The sequence below is a fragment of the Oryx dammah genome, unplaced genomic scaffold, assembly GCF_014754425.2.
Source record: "Oryx dammah isolate SB20612 unplaced genomic scaffold, SCBI_Odam_1.1 HiC_scaffold_16, whole genome shotgun sequence".
Taxonomy (NCBI): domain Eukaryota; kingdom Metazoa; phylum Chordata; class Mammalia; order Artiodactyla; family Bovidae; genus Oryx; species Oryx dammah.
Window position 1 is genome coordinate 43,599,657 of NW_024070200.1, and position 23,112 is coordinate 43,622,768.

Consider the following 23,112-nt stretch of genomic DNA (forward strand, 5'->3'; position numbering starts at 1 on the left):
GAATCCTATGGACTGAGGAGCCCAACAGGCTACAGTCCATGGGGTCACAAAGAGTTGGATAAGACTGAGTGACTAACACTTTCTCTTTTAGAGTATATTTACTATGTTACTTAAAATGGAGCTCTGTGACAACCTAGAGGGGTGGGATGGGGTAGGAGCTAGGAGGGAGGTTCAAGAGGGAGGGGACATATGTATACTTATGGCTGATTCATGTTGATGTATGGCAGAAACCATCACAATATTATAATTATCCTCTAACTAAAAATAAAACAGAAAAAAAGTATAATCAGAAGAAAAATGTGTAAAAATAAAAATTTGGCTCCACATGTTCCAACAATTTCAAACAATAGTTTGGATGGTGCTCAAGGGGTTGTGTTTCTTCTTTGTTCATCTTGGGAGTATGGTTGTTTCTGCCTGGGTATGCATGTTCTGTTGGGGTCTGGGATGTTTTATGAGCAAGTGCTAAAGACCAGGCTCTGGTTGGTGTCTCCCTAGAGAAGTTAAGGAGGTACTGGGGGAAGGATATTCCCCAGGATGGAGTGTCACAATGAGTAACCCTCATTATCTGATACTGGGTTGGCCAAAATGCTTTTCTGAGTTTTCAAAACACCTTACGGAAAAACCCAAACAAATTTTTGGCCAACCCAATACTTGGCAGCTTGTTCACTGTTCAATTTATTTTATTGATTTATATTAAATTTATTTTTGGCCACACTGGGTCTTTGTTGCTGAATGCGAGCTTTCAGCGTTACAGCAAATGGGGGCAGCTACTCTCTAGTTGTGGTGCATGGGCGTTTCATTGTGGTCGCTTCTCCTGTTGTGGAGCATGGGCTTAGTTGTCCCACAGCACAGGCATCTTCCTGGGCCAGAGACGGAACCTGTGTCCTCTGCATTGGCAGGCAGATTCTTAACCACTGGACCTGCAGAGAAGCCCTCAATGTTCACTTTAAACTCTCAGAAAGAACAGTCTGGGGATGAGAGCAGCCTTAGTTTCTAACCCATCACCCAGAGGTCTTAGGAGGGGAGGACAGGGAAGAGGAGATGCCCTAGGGCAGCTGGTCAACCACCACTCTGCATCCTGAGGCAGGGCCTCCGATCTGCCCTGATTGTGCCCTACACAAAGCACCTGTGGCCTGACTGCTGCCACTGAAATCATGTTAAAGGGTGGGTGGGGAGCATGGGAGCCTCAAGGCAACATGCAAGAGAGGTGGGCACAGAGCAACAGGGAGCTTCTAAGAGGAACCGGTTACATTATATTGGTTAATCCAGGTAGTGGAACATAAGGATGTGTTACACTGTTTATCACTATACTCCAAACATGGGGAAAGTCCCTGGCGGTTCAGTGGTAAAGAATCCACCTGTCAGTGCCGGAGACACAGGTTTGATCCCTGGGTCAGAAGATCTCCTGGAGGAGGAAATGGCAACCCACTCAAGTATTCTTGCCTGGAGAATCCCATGGACAGAGGAGCCTGGCAGCCTACAGTCCATGGGGTCACAGAGAGTTAGACATGACTGAGCAACTACCCAACAATGAATACTCCAAACATACTTCATAAAAAATCTCTTATGTTTACTTGGTACTTAACTTTAAGAGAGAAGAAATACCATCAAAACTCTATGAACAGGTTTAAGTAGGATTTATCTTTCAATCAAGCTAAGTAAGGCTTACAGAGCTTCTTTCTAGGCAGACTGTTTATTTTGTTCCCTACAGGGCACTGCTACTGCTAAGTAGTGTCCAACTCTGTGCGACCCCATAGACAGCAGCCCACCAGGCTTCCCCCGTCCCTGGGATTCTCCAGGCAAGAACACTGGAGTGGGTTGCCATTTCCTTCTCCAATGCATGAAAGTGAAAAGTGAAAGTGAAGTCGCTCAGTCGTGTCTGACTCTTCAGGACCCCATGGACTGCAGCCTACCAGGCTCCTCCATCCATGTGATTTTCCAGGCACTATTAACACTTAAAACAGCTTAGGATTTCAGATTTGTGGGGTTTTGTGTTTTTTTTTTTTTTAATGAAAGACATGATATCTGCCCTCAAGACCTACTATTTAGATATTTGATCAGTATGCATTTAAACATCTATTCTGCTTTCTTGACTATGCCAAAGACTTTGACTGTGTGGATCACAAGAAACTGTGGAAAATTCTGAAAGAGATGGGAATTCCAGACCACCTGACCTGCCTCTTGAGAAACCTATATGCAAGCCAGGAAGGAACAGGTAGAACTGGGCATGGAACAAGAGACTGGTTCCAAATCGGAAAAGGAGCACGTCAATGCTGTGTATTGTCACCCTGCTTATTTAACTTATATGCAGAGTACATCATGAGAAACGCTGGGCTGGAAGAAGCACAAGCTGGAATCAAGATTGCCGAGAGAAATATCAGTAACCTCAGATATGCAGATGACACCACCCTTATGGCAGAAAGTGAAGAGGAGCTAAAAAGCCTCTTGATGAAAGTGAAAGAGGAGAGTGAAAAAGTTGTCTTAAAGCTCAACATTCAGAAAACGAAGATCATGGCATCTGGTCCCATCATTTCATGGGAAACAGATGGGGAAACAGTGTCAGACTTTATTTTGGGGGGCTCCAAAATCACCACAGATGGTGACTGCAGCCATGAAATGAAAAGACACTTACTCCTTGGAAGGAAAGTTATGACCAACCTAAATAGCATATTCAGAAGCAGAGACATTACTTTGCTGACTAAGGTCTGTCTAGTCAAGGCTATGGTTTTTCCAGTAGTCATGTATAGATGTGAGAGTTGGACTGTGAAGAAGGCTGAGCGCCGAAGAACTGATGCTTTTGAACTGTGGTGTTGGAGAAGACTCTTGAGAGTCCCTTGGACTGCAAGGAGATCCAACCAGTCCATTCTGAAGGAGATCAGCCCTGGGTGTTCTTTGGAAGGAATGATGCTAAAGCTGAAACTCCAGAACTTTGGCCACCTCATGCGAAAAGTTGACTCACTGGAAAAGACTCTGATGCTGGGAGGGATTGGTGGCAGTAGGAAAAGGGGACAACTGAGGATGAGATGGCTGGATGGCATCACTGACTCGATGGACCTGAGTCTGAGTGAACTCCGGGAGTTGGTGATGGACAGGGAGGCCTGGCGTGCTGGGATTCATGGGGTCGCAAAGAGTCGGACACGACTGAGCAACTGAACTGAACTGAACTGACTAAGCTGAATGGGAAAGGCTGTTCATCTAACAACTAACACATATTAAGAGCTTAGCATCTATCAGGCATTATTCTACACTAGGAATACAGCAGTAAACAAAGGCCCTGCCTTCATGGAGTTTCCATCTTTATGAGGTAAGCACAACAATAAGCAGACAAGTAAACATATCTGTGGGTGGTGATACATGCCACACAGAGAAGTAAAGCCAAGACAGGCATGAACGGCCAGGGCGAGGCGAGATGACGCCATATTAGAGAAAGTCATCAGGGGAGACCTCACAGCTAACATGATACTGGTCAGGAGGAGCTCATGCAGGCAGCAGGGAGAGGGTGTTCTTGTAGAGGAAACAGCCTGTGCAAAGGTCCTGGGGTAGGGGCATGGCCTGCTGTGATGGGAATAGCAAGCCAGGAGGACTTGAAAGCAGAGAGTGGATGGCGTAGGGTAGGGGCTTCCAGGGCCAGAGGCTGAGGCACCAGGCACTTCAGGACTTCACCACCACGGTGGGGACTTAGCCGTGAACTGAGAGCAACATGCACGACATGGGGAAAGTTCTGACCAGAAGTGAAGGATCCGACTTACATTTTAAGGAGGCCACTGTGGCCATGACCCTGAGACAGCCACTCAGTACTGCTCAGGCTTGGCATTTTCTGTTCTGAGCCCCTGTATTTAAATGAAATGATGACTCAGTCATTCAGAGTAACCACTAGTCTGAGACCACAAAGTCACCAGCTCCCTACTTCACTGTTTTCATTCAGCTGAGAGGAGTAACTTACTGCCCCCTCCACAAACGTCTACACAGACCCATCTCTGAAGTATAACTTGCTCTGTCACATTCCAATTATTTATATGCATGCCAGTGATCCCCACTAAGCGGTGAGCTCCTTTAGGGACACAAAGAGTAGTTATACGTATATATACAACTGATTCACTTTGCTGCACAGGAGGAACTAACACAATGTTGTAAAGCAGTTATATACCAATAAAAAACGAATTTAAAAAAATGACCTTAGGGCCTGTTACACAGAGTGAAGTCAGAAAGAGAAAAGCAAGTATTATATATTAACACATATATGTGGAATCTAGAAAAATGGTACAGGTGAACCTGTTTGCAGGGCAGGAACAGAGAAGCAGACTTAGAGACTTGTGGACACAGCGGGGAAAGGAGAGGATGGGACAGACTGGGAGAGTAGCAGTGATGCATATACGCTGCCATGGGTAAAACAGACAGCTGATGGGGAGGTGCTGTACAGACAAGCTCAGTTCGGTACTCTGTGATCACCCAGAGGGGTGGGATGAGGAGAAAGGGAGGTCCAAGAAGGTCGGGATATATATATACTTTACAGCTGATTCACATTGTTGTACAGCAGAAACCAATACAACATTGTAAAATAATTATCCTCCAATTAAAAATAATAAAGTCTTATACCTAAAAAAAGACCCTGATGCTGGGAAAAAGCTCTGGTGGCAAAGACTGAGGGCAAAAGGAGAAGGGTGGGGCAGAGGATGAGATGTTTGGATGGCATCACTGACTCAATGGACATGAGTTTGAGCAAACTCCAGGAGATAGTGGGGGACAGAGGAGCCTGGCAGGCTACAGTTCATGGGGTCACAAAGAGTCAGAGATGACTTAATAACTGAACAACAACACCTAAAAAAATTAATTAAAAAAAAAAGAGCTTCTTCTTCGTGAAAACACCAAATGGCGGATGACGCCGGTGCTGCGGGAGGGCCCGGAGGCCCCGGTGGCTTCCGCGGAGGCTTCGGTAGTGGCGTCCAGGGACGGGGTCGCGGCCGGGGCAGAGGCCGCGGAGCTCGCGGAGGCAAGGCCGAGGACAAGGAGTGGCTCCCCGTTACCAAGCTGGGCCGCCTAGTAAAGGACATGAAGATCAAGTCTCTGGAGGAGATCTACCTTTTCTCTTTGCCCATCAAGGAGTCTGAGATTATTGACTTTTTCCTGGGAGCATCCCTCAAGGATGAGGTTTTGAAGATTATGCCCGTGCAAAAGCAGACCCGTGCTGGTCAGTGAACCAGGTTCAAGGCGTTTGTTGCCATTGGGGATTACAACGGACACGTCGGTCTGGGTGTCAAGTGCTCCAAGGAAGTAGCCACCGCCATCCGTGGGGCCATCATCCTGGCCAAGCTGTCCATCGTCCCCGTGCGAAGAGGCTACTGGGGGAACAAGATCGGCAAGCCCCACACGGTTCCTTGCAAGGTGACTGGCCGCTGCGGCTCCGTGCTGGTGCGCCTCATCCCTGCCCCCAGAGGCACTGGCATCGTCTCCGCCCCTGTGCCCAAGAAGCTGCTGATGATGGCCGGCATCGACGACTGCTACACTTCTGCCAGGGGCTGCACCGCCACCCTGGGCAACTTCGCCAAGGCCACTTTTGATGCCATTTCCAAGACCTACAGTTACCTCACCCCTGACCTCTGGAAAGAGACGGTGTTCACCAAATCTCCATATCAGGAATTCACTGACCATCTTGTGAAGACCCACACCAGAGTCTCTGTGCAGAGGACGCAGGCCCCAGCTGTAGCCACCACATAATTTTATAAAGGGAATAAAAAAGTGAATGAAACCAAAAAAAAAAAAAAAAAAGAAAGACCCAAGTCTCTATGGTGCTCACACTCAGATTTTATTAGCCAGAGTCCCACCTCCAAGGAGATACACAACCAGCCAAGGCACCCAGCTACCATCCTGTTCTTGCTTCCAGGGCCGATTCCAGGGCTCCCCGGGGGTGGGGTTTCTGCAAAGCTGCTTTAGGGCCTGGTTTCCACAGGTACAGAGAGCTCAAGGGAGGGAAGCCCAGACTCAGGGCCCAGTCTTCTCCACAGGGGAGAGGACACAGAAGCCAAATGTGTTGTGCATCACAGAGCAAGGAGAGAGAACCCTGAGCTGTGGTGTGGAGGCCGTGGCACTTGGGATTCCTTCTGCTGGCCAGGCTGCTGGATGGCGGCCTGCCTGCCCCCCACAGTAGCCAGTCCCTGCCTGGTCAGACCCTTTCTGCGTTCACTGTTGCACATATAAGGCAGCTCGATGCCTCCTGCTAACTGGGCTCTATGAGCTCCAGCTGCTGGAGGACAAGGACCAAGCATCTGATTAGAAGGTGAGATGACAGGGCATCCACCCTGGGGTACACCCACCAGCCCGCACGAGCCTGAGGCCCAAGGGGGCTGCTCTGTCCCGGGGTGCAAAGGGCTTGGGAGCAGAGCACCCCAACTAGGAGTGGACCGTCCTGCCAATGGGCCGTTTCTCTGTAAAGAAGCTTTTTAGCAGTAGCACCTGGCTGAAGCTAACCACAAACAGGGCGATGGTCTCGCCGATGGACCAGTAAGAGACTCGGCTGTTGAGGTCTTCTGCGCGGGCCCGGTCCTGCGCCTCCCGGAGTCGGTAATGCTTCTGGGAGTCGATCACCGTCTTCAGAGCCTCATGGATGGTCACACAGGCAGACTCCATCTGGGCAGAAAGAGAAAAGAGGTCGCTGCTGACCCTCAGAAAAGAAGAATGGAAACTGGCACACACAAAGCAAACTCCGTCATCAACATCCTAGGTACTACTGAGTGCTAACGATGTGTCTGTGCTAAGGGTCTGACACAGTTTTATTCATAATAAGCCTAACTGAGGTTCAGAAAGGTCAGGTAACTCGTCCAGAGTCACAGAGCTAGGAGATGGCAGGAGGGTGAAAGTGTTAGTCGCATCTCCATCATGTCCGACTCTTTGTGACCCATGGTCTGAAGCCCTCCAGGGCCCTCTCTCCATGGGATTCTCCAGGCAAGAATACTGGAGTGGGTTGCCATTTTCTTCTCCTAGTGATCTTCGCAACCCAAGGATCGAACCTGGGTCTTTCACATTTTAGGCAGATTCTTTATCACTTGAACCACCAGGGAAGCCAGATATGAACTCAACTGTCAGGGCTGCTCCCAATGCAGAGGACCTGGGCTGAATCCCTGGTCAGGGAACTAGGTCCCATATGCCACAGCCAAGATCTGGTGCAGGCAAATAAATAAAAACTCAACTGTTCGAGTCCTGAGACTATGCTTTCAAACACTGTCCTGTGTTCTTTTTTTTTTTCCTGAGCTCTTATTTAATACTTACCATATCTCTGACAGGCAAGGATCATTACCCCCAGTGCTAAGGAGGGCTGACTGATTGCTTACTGCATATATTAAAGAGGAAATTGAGTCTTAGAGAGGCTACGTGACTTGCCCAAGGTCACACAGTAAATTAATGGCAGGGCATGGTGTAAATTCCAATTGCACTAGACTCTGAATCTACCCTGGCGGCTCAGATGGTAAAGAATCTGCCTGCAATGCAGAAGACTAAGGTTCAGTTCCTGGGTCAGGAAGATCCCCTGAAGAAGGGAATGGCTACCCACTCCAGTATTCTTGCTTTGGACAGAGGAGCCTGGCGGGCTACAGGCCACGGAGTCACAAAAGAGTCGGACGTGATTGAGAGACTGACACCTTCACTTTATTTCTGAATCTACTGCTCATTCTATTACAAAACTGCTGCCTACACTTTTAGGCATACATACATATACATGAAAACATACACTTCTCATGTACATAGACCCACACCCACATACAAACAAGGGCAAAGACACAGACACGTGTGCCTGTCAGCACATACACATGCATATACTCACATGTAACACGTGCTACATCACAACTTCCTTTACTTGCTAAACTGCCATGTATAGCAGGCAGAACTCTGACTATGTCCCCACCACCACTACCAAGGCCCCTGCTCTAACCCCAGGAAGCTGTGAATATAATGAGCTCCTTCTATGACAATTATATGTCACACCTGAGCCTGTCCAGGGAGTCTGAGAGCCCTTCAAAACAGGGAGCTTTCTCGAGCTGACACCTGAAGGACAAGTTAGAGAGATGGACACAGGAGGATTCAGCACACTGCTGCTGGCTCTGAAGATGGAGAAGGTCACATGCAAGGAGCAGAGAAAAGAACTCTAAGGGCAGAGAGCATGACCGCCAACTGCAAGGAACTCAACTCCGCCAAGCACCTGAGTGAGTGTGAGACGCCCCAGAGCCTCCAGAGGACAGCCTGACCCCACCAGGATCTTGAGTTCAGCCCCGAGAACTTGAGCAAAGCCTCTAGAACTGTGAGATAATAAATGGTTATTAATTTCAATCATTTGTAGTAAATACTGACTCAGCAATGGAAAACTAAGACATTATGCCTTTGAAAGAACATGTCCTTACTCACTGGCAACCTCTAAAACATTCAAAACCTAGAAAACTCTATGGACAATGGGTTCCTGTGTTACAGAATTTCATGAGCACCCGACAGACAACTGCTTCCCATACTGGAAAGGTGAACTGTTCATAAAGTTCAATATAAGAAGCTAGAAACTAGGGCTTCCCTGGTGGTCCAGTGGTTAAGACTTGGTGCTTACAATGCAGGGGGCCTGGATTCTATCCCTGGTCAGGGAACTAGATCCCACAGGCTGAAACTAAAGATCATATTTGCTGTAACTAAGAACCAGCGCAGTCGAAGAGATAATTTTTTTTTTTTAAGACGAGTGGATCTGGGAGCCATTTAGAGACTTTGTAACAGGTCTCTAAAAATCAGTGGGATGAAATCAGTGGGATGGACAGAGATATACATATATATATGTATACCTGCATATGAATGGCCGTTTGTATATGCATGCATACGCATGTGTACATATATGTACATACATGTTCAATATGTATAAATCCATACTTTGCTTTTTAAATACAAGGGAAGGGCTCCTTGGCTTTCCAGGCTGGAATTCCATCCTGTGTTTACGTCCATCGCACACTCATTCAGAAACTCAAGGTATACATTTCATTCACTTGAACTGGGTGCTCCTGGGACCCCTGGGCCTGGCCTGAGCATTCAGCAGTACAGGTTGATACCTCCACCTTCCTCCCAGAGTCCAGAGTCACTGGAGAAGGAGTGCGGTCAGGGTTGGCAGGGAGGAAGAGAGACTGAGGACACAGAAATCACAGGTGCAGACACCCGGGCAAGGGACATGCCACATTGCCGAGGAAAACATCACTTCAGAGGCTTGGCTCGCATGTCACCGGCCAGAGACCAGCACCGAGAGTCTCTGAAGAGGGCCCGAGACCTTCAGAGGAACAACCTCAGACCCGATCAGTGATGGGAAGGAGGTCAGTCCTCAGAGTTAACAGAGCAAGAGGTGGTGTTCTACAGTCTTCCTGGCGTTTGGAACCAGCAAACCCCTTCGAAACTTAGCATGGGCCCCCAGAGACCAAGAGCAACATGACACCAAGATCCACAGACACTGGGAGTAGCCCTTACCGGAGAAACATCATTCCTCCCTTCTCAGGGACCTGCCGTTGCCGTTTGCCTAAGACACCAGTTCCGCTTGTTTCCACAAAGTTTCAGTTAGGCAGCCTGGCCAGCCTGCTTCCTGCCCAGCAGGAAGCCAGCAGAGGCCCTTTTTTTGCAAACAGCTCTGTTTGCCCAAGGCCAGGGGTCCCCAGCTCTCCCAGAGCGTGACTTTCACCCTGCTGAGACCTCCAACCCTGCTAGTTCCCAGTGTCCTGGAGCCTCACGGGGATGGTGGGCACTACTCCATCCTGACAGGTGGTCTCTGGAGACACTCTGACCAATCCTTCTGCCCCTAGGACTATCCCTTTCCTGCATCCCATGCCCACTCCCATCTTATCTCCACCACCTGCTGGCGCCCAGGTCTTCACTCTGTAACTGTCAGGAAATTCACTCAGCCTCACCTCTTCAGGGCCCCCACGGATAAAGCAAGTTCCCTACGTACGATCCTTCAAGTTGCAAACTTTCAAAGGTGCAAATGTGCATGCCATCAAGGTCAGGCATGACAGTGCAGCTTGCCCTCCATCTCCTATTGCTGATGACCCTGCATCTCTACCATCTCCCACCTCCACTCCCTCCTCCTGTCAGTGACTCTTCCTGCTTGTTGACTCGATGCCAGCCCCTGTGTGCCACCTGTTGTACTGTGCTCCTGTACTTTTCAAGGTACTGTACTATAAGATTAAAAATGTTTTCTTTATTTTCTGTGTTTTTTATGTATTATTTGTGTGAAGAGTATTATAAACCTATATAGATGATTGCGTTAGTTGGATACTTTGCTGGACTTAGGAACAAACTGGACTTATGAATGCATTCTCGGAAGAAAACTTGTTCGTACGTACATAGGAGACTTACTGTACTTGGTTCTTTAAATTCTTGAAGAACTCAGAGGCAGAGTCGTGTGAGCTGGCATCAGAGTAGAGTCAGGGAAACTTTAATCTTCCCTTGACCAACACTGAGGCAGCCCCGGACCTTGGACCTCTGTCAGAAGCCTCCAGCCTCCCCTAGGACCTGCCCAGACTCTCGGGATGCTGGGAGCGCTTCAAGCTTGGCCTCCCTCAGCAGGAACCCTGGCCCGTGTCCTCTGCTAGGAGCCCGGTCGTTCTGGAACTCAGGGTGAAGACAGTCCCTCCTGCCTGGGACTCGGTCACTCTGGATCCTGTTCTTTCCCCGAGGCTGATACTAGTACCACAGCACACGGCCTCTGGCGCGGTGCTGACCTAGACGAAGCCTCATGGGAAGAGACATGACAGCTGCAGGCAGAGAGGGGGTCTGTGCCAAGCAAAGCAAGAGCAAAGTTAAGATCAGGGCCCAGGAGGAAATGATGCCCTGAATACCTGCATCTGCTGTTCTCGCCACCTGGGAGGCCCTCTGTCCTCCTGCACATGCTCCTGCACAAGCACTCACACTGTCGCTTGTCAGCTAAGACTCTCCCTGCGAAGACTTTCCCAAACCTCCGGGAAGAGTCAATTGGTCCCTTCCCTGAGAACCCTCACCCTTAAATCACAGCTCTGGGACTTCCCTTGTGGCTTAGTGGTAAAGAAGCCGCCTGCCAATGCAGGAGATGCGGGTTCAACCCCTAGTCTGGGAAGATCCCACGTGCCACGGGGCAAACTAAGCCTGTGCGCCACAACTATTAAGCTTGTGCTCTAGAGCCCGGGAGCCGCAACTACTGAAGCCTGCTTGCCCTAGAGCCCATGTTCTGCAACAGGAGAAGCCGCTGCATTGAGAAGCTTGCGTAGCGTACCTAGAGAGTAACCTCCTGCCTGCCTCAACTAGAGAAAAGACTGAGCAGCAAGTAAGACGCAGCACAACCAAAAATAAATAAATAAACAGAATTATTACAAAGAAAAGACACAGCTCTGATCACAGCATCCTCCGGGCACAAGTGCAGGCGGAGCACGTGCCCAGCATTAGCAAGTGGGCTTTGTCGGAGGCAGACACAGATAGAACCCCGCTCAATCAGGGAGAGGGGACAGAGGTACAGAAGTAGATGGAAATGTCTCCTGCATCTGGGCAGAAGTAAGGATGAGGTCCCCAGATGCAGAAGCAGCAAGTGCAATCTCTCCTGCAACAAAACGCAACTCTGAGGCTCCAGGAAAGAATGTCTCTACTGCCCTAACCCACAAAGCCTATTCTCTACTGACTAAAGGGCCATACAGTCAAAGCTATGGTTCTTCCAATAGCGATGTACGGATGTGAGAGTTGGATCATAAAGAAGGCTGAGTGCTGAAGAACTGATGCTTTCGAATTGTGGTGCTGGAGGAGACTCTTGAGAGTCCCTTGGACAGCCTGTGCTCAGTCAATCCTAAAGGAAATCAACCCTGAATATTCATTGGAAGGACTGATGCTAAAGCTGAAGCTCCAATCCTTTGGCCACCTGATGCAAACAGCCAACTCACAGGAAAAGACCCTGATGCTGGGAAAGACTGAGGGCAGGAGAAGGGGGCGACAGACGATGAGATGAGATGGTTGGATGCACCACTGACTCAATGGACGTGAGTTTGAGCAGACTCCGGGAGACGGTGAAGGACAGGGAAGCCTGGCATATGCAGTCTATGGGGTTGCAAAGAGTCAGACACAACTGAACAACAACTGCACTAATCCACAAAGCCTTTTCTCTACTGGTTTCTTTTCCACTGTGTCAAGGGGCAAATCTCTCAGCTCATGTGGCGACAGTGATGAAGAACCTACCTGCCAATGCAGTCAAAGGAGGAGACGTGGGTTTGATCCTGGGTTGGAAAGATTCCCTGGAGGAGGAATTGGCAACCTGCTCCAGTATTCTTCCCTGGAGAATCCCATGGACAGAGCCTAGTGGGCTACAGTCCATGTGCTGGCAAAGAGTCGGACATGACTGAGCAACTGAGCACACCCACAGCTTCTGGAAACTTACAAAATCTTCAGCACAGAAGCTATTTCATCAACAACCAACAGAACTCTTGAGAGGACAGGTTATGAAAGCTCTTACACATAAAGACACATCCTGGGCTGGACTGTCTATCAGCACTCATGTTGCCAAGTTCAAATACAATGATGCCCAGCAGAACTCTCCACGCATGGGCACCAGCCACTTGGGACTACTGAGCACTAGACAGATGTGTTGTTACAGAGCAAACAAGGAAGCGAATTTTAACATTAATATGTCAGTAGCCCTAAGTAGGTAGTGTTTACTGACTGCACAGTGCAGTACTAACCTTCAGCTGCTCAGAGAATAAACCCATCATCAAAGCCACAGAGGAATGGAGCCTGTGGTCACTTTGGAGGGCAGCCCAGAAGGTGACCTGGTCTCACCAGAGACTCAGATGCTCTGGCTTTGGTTCTGGGACAGGTGCGGCCACATATGGTCATTCCCATCTTGGGGACTCTCCTGGGTCTTGCCACTCAGTTGCTCGACAAATATTTGGTGAGCTCCTATTCTGTGCCACACTCCATGCACCGGGGCGCTGAGGGCCCACGGGTAAATAACACAACAGTTCCAGCCTGAGCCTGTGTCTGGGAGGGAGGAGCTTGAACAGCAGGAGGAGAGACTGATGGAGGAGGCTGAGGTTGAAGTATAGTTAACCGTGAGCCACGGGTGACACAGATGAATATCTGTCCTCCAAAAGTGTCACCATTTCTCTGTCAGGATGTGGAGCTGTCACTAGGGATCAACTGCCTAACAGGAATGTCTGTGCCAGCCCTCCTTCCATCCACCCAGACTGTCCACATGACTAATTCTCTTAACAATGAGATATGAGCAGGGGTAATGGTGTCACTTCTGAGCCAGGGTTTTTAAGAAGCAGGCAGGGCTTTCTCATTCTCTCCAATTTTTGGTGGCAAGAAACAGAGGACTCTGAAGCCCTAAGGGACAGTGGAAAGATGACCAAAAAGGAGCCTGGCTTCCCAAGTCACTCCATGGAGGAGAGTCCTCCACCCCCACCCCCACTTTCCAGATTATTGAGTGAGAATCACAATTCCCATTGTATTAAGCTATTGATATTTGGGGTTTACTTGTGATAGCAGCTTGTGTTACCTTAACCGATGCACCATAGAAAGCAGGACTTTGTCTTTCTGATGCAGACGCACTGAAGGAGCAGAGAGGCACGCATTGTGTGTGCTTTGAGAGCGGTGCTGTGTCAGACTAAGTGGGAACGTGGGAATATCAGAAGAAAGTACTGCAGGGACACAGTTAAAGAATGGAGAGGAAGACCAGAAGGGGAACCAGAAAGCAGAACCGTAACGTCTTCTAGGACTAGACGTGAACACGAGCAGAGCAAATACTGCAACTTCAGACTGGGAGGTGGGTGGCTGGTGACTGTTCATCAGCCAAGACCAGGACGGACGAGGAGGAATAGGCCGGGGGTGGGGGTGGGGGGGCGGTTCATCTCAGACTGTTGGTGCCGACGTCCACTCACCTGGGTGAGAGCTGTGACTCTGTTCCCCATGTCTGGGAGAATGGGGGGCTCGTCGCCCACTTGAAAATCAAAGTAGACGGTTTTGTGAGAGAAGGTGGAAAACTCATTACTGAAGCAAAATTGATACACGCCCTTGACCTCGGCCTTGTGCGTGAAGCTGTCATACTGCTTCTTGGTTTCACTGTAGATGGTGTTCCCCAGGGGGTCTTTCACAAAGCAGTCGACATCATAGTGGCCTCCAGTGATGACCTGACAACCATAAGAGATCCACAGGCCGTTTTTCACCAGGGGGCAACCAGCACTTACCAAAAGCCAACCGGCCACTGTGACTAGATGGCACAAACAGTGTTTTCCTTTAGTCTTTACAACCTTCTAAAGCAGGTGCCATGACACTCCCCAGTTCACAGAGGAGGAGTCTGAGGCTGAGAGAATTGCAGTGAACTGTTCACATCACACAGCGTGAAAGTAACAAGGCTAAGACTTGGATCCATGTCTGACTCACTCCAAAAGTTTTGCTCTGCAAGAGTGCAAAGAGCCATGGGGTTTCCCTGGTGGTCCAGTGGTTAAGATTTTGCCTTCCTGGATACATGTATATGTATAGCTGAGTCCCTTCACTGTTCACCTGAAACTACCACAACATTGTTAACAGGCTACACTCTAATACAAAATAAAAAGTTTTTTTTAAAAAGACTTTGCTTTCCAATGCAGGGAATGCAGGTTCGATCCATAGTGAGGGAGCTAAGATACCACATGCCTAACAGCCAAACAACCAAAACACAAAACAGAAGCAACATTGTAACAAATTCAATAGACTTTAAAAATGGTCCACATCAAAAAAAGAAAAAAAATCTTGAAAAAAAGGCTGCAAAGAGCTTAATTCTCCCCACTTTACACAAGAGGAAACTGAGGCTCTGGAGGTTTATATTATTGCAGATGAAATGCAAGAGGAAGGCAAATACAGATTGAAGCCTTCACAGAATCAGTGACTACCAGGGGAGTCATTAGTTTAAACTGCACCACAGGAAAGATAAGATCTGCTAAGGGCAGAATCACAGGGATGGCCACTGACTAGAACTAAGGTCCATCAAAGAACACGGTGAAAGGCCTCCATCTGCTTCCAGACGTTAATATTTCCTTTCGTACAGATGGAAGAAATTGCTTTGTGATCAGTGAGATTCCTAATGCTGGACATGTACAGACTTATGCTGAGCCCGTAAGAGTGGTTTCTGACCTATCACGGACCTGATGACCTCTCAGGCCCCTCCAGCCTCACAACAATCTGTTTTCAAATACTTATTCATGTATTTATTTATTGCACTGCATTGCGTCTTCATTGCATCCCACAGGATCTTTCGTTGTGGCACGTAGGATTAGTTGTTCTGCAGCATGTAGGATCTTACTTTCCTGACCAGGGATTGAACCCATGTCCCCTACACTGCAAGGCAGATTCTTAACCACTGGAGCACCAGGGAAGTCCCACAAGGATCATTTTTTTTGACGACTGTGTCTGGGTGACCCCTGTTTACCCAGCTGCAGTTTGCACACTGTCCACAAATGTGAAAGTAAGCAGATGAATGACTCAGAGGCCAGGACACATGATGCTGTACCCATGCACAGCCTCTTTTAGTGGTTTTGGTTATAGAGGGCCCATCAAACTGCCTACCCTCCCTTTTGCTGCCCGTGCCACTTCCCTTCTGTAATGCCTGCCAGTATTTGTCTACGATCAGACGCCTGTATGGATATCTGGGCAGGATTGCCTAAACTCAGATTGCAGCTCTCTCACTCAAGACCTACCTGCTCCCTACCGCCTCCCCCTCCTCCCCTACACCCCAACAGCGAGCCACGAGAACTCTCACACCAGCCAAGAGTGCAAGAGCTTGGAGCTTTTTCTGAGCCATATGGCAGTAGTCACAACACCACTCCTTGTAAACACTGCCAGGCTCAAAGCCTGCGTGGACTCCTTTCCAAAGCACCCTCACTCCCCCTAACTATGACTTCAAACGCAGGAGAGAAGGGGGAAAAATAAAACCACGAACCCATTTCCTCTCGCTGCCATTTTCCAGTACAGGCGGGGACAAAGCTGTCCAAAAAACGTTGGGACAGAGAGCCTGGTGCCATAAATGGCGTTCTGTAGAGTCAACGCGCCCGCAGGTCATTCAGATCAACTCCCCAGGAAGCCGGAGCCGCCCGGGCATCCCCATCCTGGGCATGCACCTGCGGTGCTACCTCCCTGGCTAGTCGGCCCGTCTCGGGTGGGCTCTGACTTCCTTGTCTCTGGTCATTCCCGCCTCCCTCTGCAGCCTCCTTGGCTAATTCCAGCTACTACAGCCGGGGGCGCACGAGTGACCACTGACGACCTGGAAGCGGGAGAGAGAGGAGGCGCCAGGTCTCACCTGGTAGTCTAGGGAGAACTTCACACCCTGCTCCACCTCCTCGTGGAAGCACTGCTTGGCGTTGTCCGGCAGCTCGAAGGTGAGCTCGGCGCCCCGCGGCCGCTCCGCCTGGAGCAGCAGCAGTAGCAGCAGCGGCAGCGCGGAGGCGGAGCGCGGGACCACGCCACCCATGATGCTCCCGGTCCAGACCGGCAGGCCGCGGCTCGGGCGTGCGCTCCGCACGGGCGGGGCGGCAGCTGCGGGACCCGGAGAAGGTGCAGCACAGACGTGGCGCGAGCCGGCGCCGCGCTTCCGGGCCCGCGGTTCAGAGCGCAGACGCGCGCTCGGGGGTGTGCCCGGGACGCGGGCCAGGGAGCATCGCTGCGCCTGCGCGCTGACTGGGCTGGGGAAGGGGACACTCCCCCTTCGCTGCCCCGCCCCGCTTTCCTGCTGGAGCGTCTCAGCGAAGGGGAGGCGAGGCCCCCACCGCCAGCGCGCATCTCCCCAAAGCGCACTCTACTTGCATCCCCAACAGGGATGTTTCTGCACCCACTGGGTCCCGCAGGGTTGAGTGTTTCCCGGAGTCGGCCCAGGTCCACGCAGTCCGTACTGTCTGGCTGCAGGAGCACGAAGCCCGTGAAGTTTTACAGGGTACACTCTGTTTTTGACTGGTTCTGGAGAAAGTCTCCTGGTCTACCAATGGGTGTGCTCAAACTTGCTATAACACAGTAGTTAGGAAGGCTAGATGAAAGAAGAGATGGAAACTCTAAGAATCCAATTAATACCCTCTTTTTCATTCCCACCGCCTTCCCAAGGTGAAAAAGTATGCCATGGGTCAGGAGATGGATGGTGAGAGTAAGTAGAAAACCCACAATTACATCTACTCCGGGAAAAACCGACAGGCGTGCTCATACTCAAAGCTTCACGAAGCTTCGTGAAGATGGGAATACAAGTCTCTTGCTCAGGGGTTTCAGGTTCGCTTTGGTTGTCAGGATAAGTGGAAGGTTCTTCTGGGACAAAGCAATCATTGTTTTCTTTCCTTTTGACTTCTCAAAAGCGCTGGAAATTAAATTAATTTACTGCCTTATCTATACCGTTGACCTGAGAAGCTATTTTGTATAATCATCACTATAGCGTTTTATAGTATACTCAGTATAATCAGGTAAGACAAAGAGAAAACCCACTGATTTTAGTTTCACTACTCAGTAAAGGGGGCTTCCCAGGTGGCTCCGTGGTAAAAAAAAAAAATCCACCTGTAATACAGAAGACTCGGGTTTGATCCCTGGGTACGGAAGATTCTCCAGAGGAGGTCATATCAACCCATTCCAGCTTTCTTGCCTAGAGAATCCCATGGACAGAAGGACCTGGCAGGCTATAGTCCATAGGGTCAGAAACAGTTGGATATGACTAAAGCAACTGAGCACGCACTCAGTAAAGAGTTTTGTTTTTTTTTTCAGAAGATTGTTGGTTGACCTGTATCTTGATTTTAGCAAAGACTTTTACTGCCCAGATAGGTCTCCACGTAGATAAGACCAGCTGTCCTGTCCCTGGACATATTTGGACTTCCCTGGTGGCTCAGACAGTAAAGAATCTGCCTGCAGTGATGAAGACATGGGTTCGATCCCTGGTTTGGGAAGATCCCCTGGAGAAGGAAATGGCTACCCACTCCAGTATTCTTACCTGGGAAATTCCCATGGAAGGAGGAGCCTGGCAGGCTATAGTGCATGAGGTCGCAAAGAGTCAGACATGACTAAGTGACTAACACTACTTTTTAGGATGCTAACCTATCAATATGTGAAAGCAGTCTGTTGACTGAAATAATATGCATGCATGATGTAATTGTTAATATTTACTGGCTCTGTACTGGACTTGGCAAGGTATATAGTGTGCTTTGAGGCTCCTTCCATGGCCCTGTCCTGTTAAACATTATTTTTTAGTAACTGGTAGAAAACATGGACGTAGTAATCATCAAATTTAGAGGCACCAAGTGGAGAAACATATGACAAATATAAGACCAAGATTACCTCAGGCAGCTCAGCTCAGCCAGCTGAATACTCTGAATACTCAGAGTATTCAGCCAAGACTAACAAAAAGAAATCTCACCAGGTTAAATGTTAAATCCTAAATTAATTCCAAGAAAACACCTGCATAGTCTCAGGGGCAAGAAACTTGGCTTGGTAGTAGCTCAAGTCGGGGTATGTGAAGACAGATAATCAACTGTTAGCTGAATATAAGACAATGGAAACAGAGAAACTAAAAAAGAATCCCTGACTTGGGCTGGGTGACTAAAAGAACAGCATTGTTTTAGCACCTATTGTGTGGAAGTTCCTATTACTGAAAGGAACTGCCTGCACTGTAACAGGCAATGATCAGATCATAGCTATTGTTCTAAGAGGGACATTAATAAAATACAGAGTATAGGAAGTAATTAGGAGGGAAGCAGTATAATAAATTGCTGGGAAGGCTTCTCAAATAAGGTAAAATCAAAGGAAACAGGATTTAACCTGGAAGAGTAGAAAGTAAGAAGGAAGAGAGTATTAGCTTTAAAAGTTTGCATAATAGTGCTCCAGTGGTTAAGATTCCACGCTGCAGGGGGCATGGGTTCGATCCTATGGTCAGGGAACTAAGAGCTCATATACTGTGTTGTTTGTTTGGTCACTAAGTTGAGTCCAACTCTTTTTTGATCCCGTGGATTGTAGCCCACCAGTCTCCTCTAGCAAGAGTAGTGGAGTGGGTTGCCATTTCCTCCTCCAGGGGATCTTCCCAACCCAGGGATCAAACCCACATCTCCTGCATTGGCAGATGGGTTCTTTACCACTGAGGCACGGAGGAAGCCCCCTGTAGGCTTGATGATTTCCTAGATGATATGGCAGGCTCAGGGCAGCCTCCCAAGAGAGCCAAGTCAGAGACAATTTGGCCCTTCTCCCTCTGCCATCCCCACCCACCCCCACTACATTCAGAATTTGCCCAGTATCACTTTTAACACATTCTGTTGATCAAAGTAAGTCCCAGGGCCAGCCCAGATTCAAGGTGAAGAAATGGATTCTGTAGACATAAAAAGAATATTCGAGCTGTATTTTATTTGGTGGGAATTTTTAGGACTTCAAGCCTGGAGGCAACATTGCAAGAAATTCTGAGAGAACAGCTCCAGGGAGATCAGGTGGGGAGCCAGGTTATACAGAAGATTTGCAACAAAGGGCAGGTAATCAGAACATCAAAGGAAAGAAAGATGAGATATTCCAAGGTAAGGAGTTTAGTGCTTTTCTGTGTATGGGAAGATGTAGGAATCTGGGCTCACTGAAATCATTCCTTTGTGTGTACCTTAGATATAGAGTCAGTATCCTGTGTTTTCTCATCTTGAGCTTCCTCAGAGCTCATCATAGGGCATGGCTGCAGTCTGATGGCTGCTATATGGCAGGTATTCTCTCCTTCTTGAGTCCCCTCAGGGCTGATCAGCTCACCATTGGTGGTGGCTGCATTGGCTGGTGACTATGACATCATTGTTTACTGATACAGCAGGAAATGTTCCATTTCTCAACTCCATCCATCTCTGGATTGGAGGAGCTGCAGAGTCACATTCAAAGGAGGAGCATACTAGGTTGGCAGGAAGCTGTGGTCATGACACAATCTACCGTAGTACTCAAATTCACTCAACTTGTTAATGGCTAAGCCAGCAATTGAAACTAGGCCTGCCTGATTCTAAAGGCCACATGCCTTTCGCCACACACACACACAACTCTACCCATTCCTTGGGGTAGATCTGTCCTGCATGTTGCATCTGCCATAAATAACTTGGGCAAACCATGAATCTGACATTGAGGTATATTTCAACTCAACGTAAGAAATGACTTCCTGACAACTAGAGCTTTCCATAAATTGATGAGTAGAGATAATGGATTTTTTTCATTGCTTAAAATATTCAAGCAGAGACTCTATAAATAGCCTGGGATGTTGTAGAGAAGATTCATGAACTGAGTGATGGAGTGTAATGGCTGAGGACCTCCAAGCCTCTTTCAGTGTTTGTGTTTCATGATATGTGGTGGAGTGGGTAGACTATCCCTTCTCCAGGGGAACTTCCTGACCCAGGAATCGAATCGGGTTCTCCTGCGTTGCAGGTGGATTCTTTACCAGCTGAGCTACCAGGGCTCTTTTTTCTTTCTTTTTTTTTTTTTTTAATCATGAATGGATGCTGCACTTTATCATACTTTTTCTGAATCTATTAAGATACTCATTTTTAACTTACTGTTTTAAGAGACCTTTAGAGAAGTCAGCTGTGAAAGTGGACAGGTAATAGTTTTGCTTTTGTTTTCCAAGTTATCCTGTTTTGGAACCTAAGGATGGGCTTCCCTGGTGGCTCAGATGGTGAAGAATCCGCCTGCAATGTGGGAGACCTGGGTTCAGTTCCTGGGTTGGGAAGATCCCCTGGAGGAGGGCATGGCAACCCACTCCAGTATTCTTGCCTGGAGAATCCCCATGGGCAGAGGAACCTGGGGGGCTATAGTCCATGGGGTCACAAAGAGTCAGGCACAACTGAGTGACTAAGGAGAGCACAGCAGATCAAACATAATTGATAATTCCTTAATGTCATAAAATGTGTATTAAAAAATGAGAGCCCACCTCATGGTTAACAAACATAAAAATCTTTCCCTTTGAAACTGGCAATAAAACATAAACTATCACCACTGCTATTCAATATTGTTCCAGAAATTCTTGACAGTAAAATAAGGCAAGATAAGGAAATAAAAGGATCAGAATAGGAAATATGAAAGTCATAATATGAGGGGCACCCAAGGGGAACTCAGGAATGTTACCATTGTGACTCGTTGTTGAATTGCACACTTGTGTTCTGTATGTGTATTTTATTTCACAATTTTAAAGGTTTTGAAAGTGACCTATAAAGATACAGGCTTTATAAAGTGAATCTGTCTGCCCCGAAGCAGGTTTTTTATTTTATTTTTAATTGGAGGATAGTTGCTTTACAATGTTGTGTGGCTTTCTGCTGTACATTAAAGTCAATCAGCCGTAAGTATATGTATGTGCCCTCCCTCTTGAACCTTCCTCCCACTCTCCGTCCCATTGCACCCCTCCAGACTGTCACAGAGCATCAGGTTAGGCTCCCTGTTTTATACAGCAACTTCTAACTAGTTATCTGTTTTACACATGGTGATTTATATATTTCAGTGCTACTCTCAATTCATCCCACCTTCTCCTTCCCCGCTGTGTCCACAGGTCTGTTCCCTATGTCTGAAGCAGGATTTTTATTTGTTCCATGCCACAGGAGCACACTCCACAACTTGCTCTTAGGATTTTGAAAGAAAATCAGTTTTTATCCATGCATCATACATGTAATTGATGGTGAGGAAAGAAAGCAATGTAGTTGCTATGGACTGACTGAGGCAAACCGCATGTGCTGCCATGGAGCTGTGGCCATACCAGGCTTTTCCCAGACAAACCAGAGAAGGTGACACACACTGCCCTCCGTGAGAGGCCAGCCTGCCTCCCATCACAGCACCCAGAGGGCCAGGTATTCCCCCTCTTTCTGCTTGTAGGTCCCAAGACATGTGGGCATGTGACCCAGGCTCTGCCAACCAGACAGTCTTGCATCCGATCTTGAGGGGGTGTCTAAAGGCATGAGGACGTCAAAGGTTATTGATGGCAGTGGTAGGATGGAGACTCCTGGGGAGTGAGAACAAGTGCCCAGGAGCAGAAGTTCACCCTGAGAGGAAGCTTACCATGGCATGATTTTGCCGGTGCATTTGGCCACTTAACCTTTCTTAAGTCTTAACCCCTTTTGTGAGTCAATTTCCATTCTTCTCATTGTTTCTATAGAGTTTGAGATTTTTAAACTGAAGTGGAATGGGACTGGATTTTTCATTACCTTTGAGCAGCTAGAAAGCTATAGGATTCACCTAAAAGGTTAAGACAGGATAGGAAGGGGACTTTCCTGAGGGTCCTGTGGTTAAGAATCCACCTGCCAATTCAGAGGACACGGGTTCAATCCCTGGTTAGTGAAGATGCCACATGCCATGGGGTAACTAAGCCCGTTCACCACAACTACTGAGCCTGTGCTCTAGAACCAGGGAGCTGCAACTGCTGAGCCCACATGCTGCAACTAAATGAAGTTTGGTTTCGTTGCACAGCAATTTAGTTTAGTTGCACAACAATAAAAGCCACTGCAATGAGAAGCCCACACTCTGCCACAGCTAGAGAAAGCCAGCAAGTAACAAAAAAGTCTAGCATAGTCGAAAATAAATAATCTTTTTATAAAAAAGAGGAATGGGAAAGGGAAATTCTACAAAGTACTTATGAAGGCAACACTTAGAGTAAAATAGCCTCTGTATGATTATCAATAGACCACTCTGAAATTATGTGCTGTGGAAACATAGAATCAGGAGAATGCTTTGAAATAGCTTTTGTGTTTATAGTACAGAAAATTTCTTTGTGTTTATAGTACAGAAGAGACACACACACTGATCCCACTCCCAGCTCATTTTCCTCAGTTTATATCATGGCCCTACCCAATGACAAGGTGAATGGGAAGATATGTCCCCCATGTGTCCAGAAGAAGAGGAGGACGGAATATAGGTGAATACTATTCATAGCTGTTGCATTACAGTCAATAATAATAATAGAAACACAACAAAGACTTACAGTTTCTAGTTAAGGCAGGTTAGATCATTTGAACTTAAGTTCCCCCTGAAGACAACAACTTTAAATGTTCTCTAGAAAGCATCAAAGAACTGACAAAATTGGAAAGAATTATCAAGGGACAACAACCCATTGGAGAGGGAAGCGGTCCCAAATGCTGCTTTTCCCATGAGGGCCTTTGCCAGTTCTGAAAATGT

The 23,112-nt window shown here is 48.0% G+C and overlaps 2 protein-coding genes across 2 annotated transcripts; one reads left to right on the top strand and one right to left on the bottom strand.

The window, feature by feature from the left end:
• Positions 1-4,852: 4,852 nt before the first annotated feature.
• Positions 4,853-5,766, top strand: LOC120875556 (40S ribosomal protein S2-like). Its single transcript, XM_040257439.1, has one exon. The coding sequence runs from the start codon at positions 4,870-4,872 to the stop codon at positions 5,194-5,196; it is 327 nt and encodes a 108-aa protein (XP_040113373.1). The 5' UTR covers positions 4,853-4,869; the 3' UTR covers positions 5,197-5,766.
• Positions 5,767-5,782: 16 nt separating this feature from the next.
• TMED3 (transmembrane p24 trafficking protein 3) lies at positions 5,783-16,638 on the bottom strand. The gene is made up of 3 exons (XM_040257437.1): positions 16,289-16,638; positions 13,896-14,144; positions 5,783-6,624 (listed from the first exon to the last, which is right to left on the bottom strand). The coding sequence occupies exons 1-3, from the start codon at positions 16,457-16,459 to the stop codon at positions 6,388-6,390; spliced, it is 657 nt and encodes a 218-aa protein (XP_040113371.1). The 5' UTR covers positions 16,460-16,638; the 3' UTR covers positions 5,783-6,387.
• Between the last annotated feature and the right edge of the window lie 6,474 nt (positions 16,639-23,112).

Bases quoted from the DNA above. Each gene is read 5' to 3' on its own strand.
- TMED3 (XM_040257437.1), bottom strand. From the start codon at position 16,459: ATGGGTGGCGTGGTCCCGCGCTCCGCCTCCGCGCTGCCGCTGCTGCTA. The intron at 14,145-16,288 runs GTGAGACCTGGC...TATGGTTGTCAG, and splicing joins AGTTCTCCCTAGACTACCAG to GTCATCACTGGAGGCCACTA. The intron at 6,625-13,895 runs GTGAGTGGACGT...CTTTCTGCCCAG, and splicing joins GAGTCACAGCTCTCACCCAG to ATGGAGTCTGCCTGTGTGAC.
- LOC120875556 (XM_040257439.1), top strand. From the start codon at position 4,870: ATGGCGGATGACGCCGGTGCTGCGGGAGGGCCCGGAGGCCCCGGTGGC.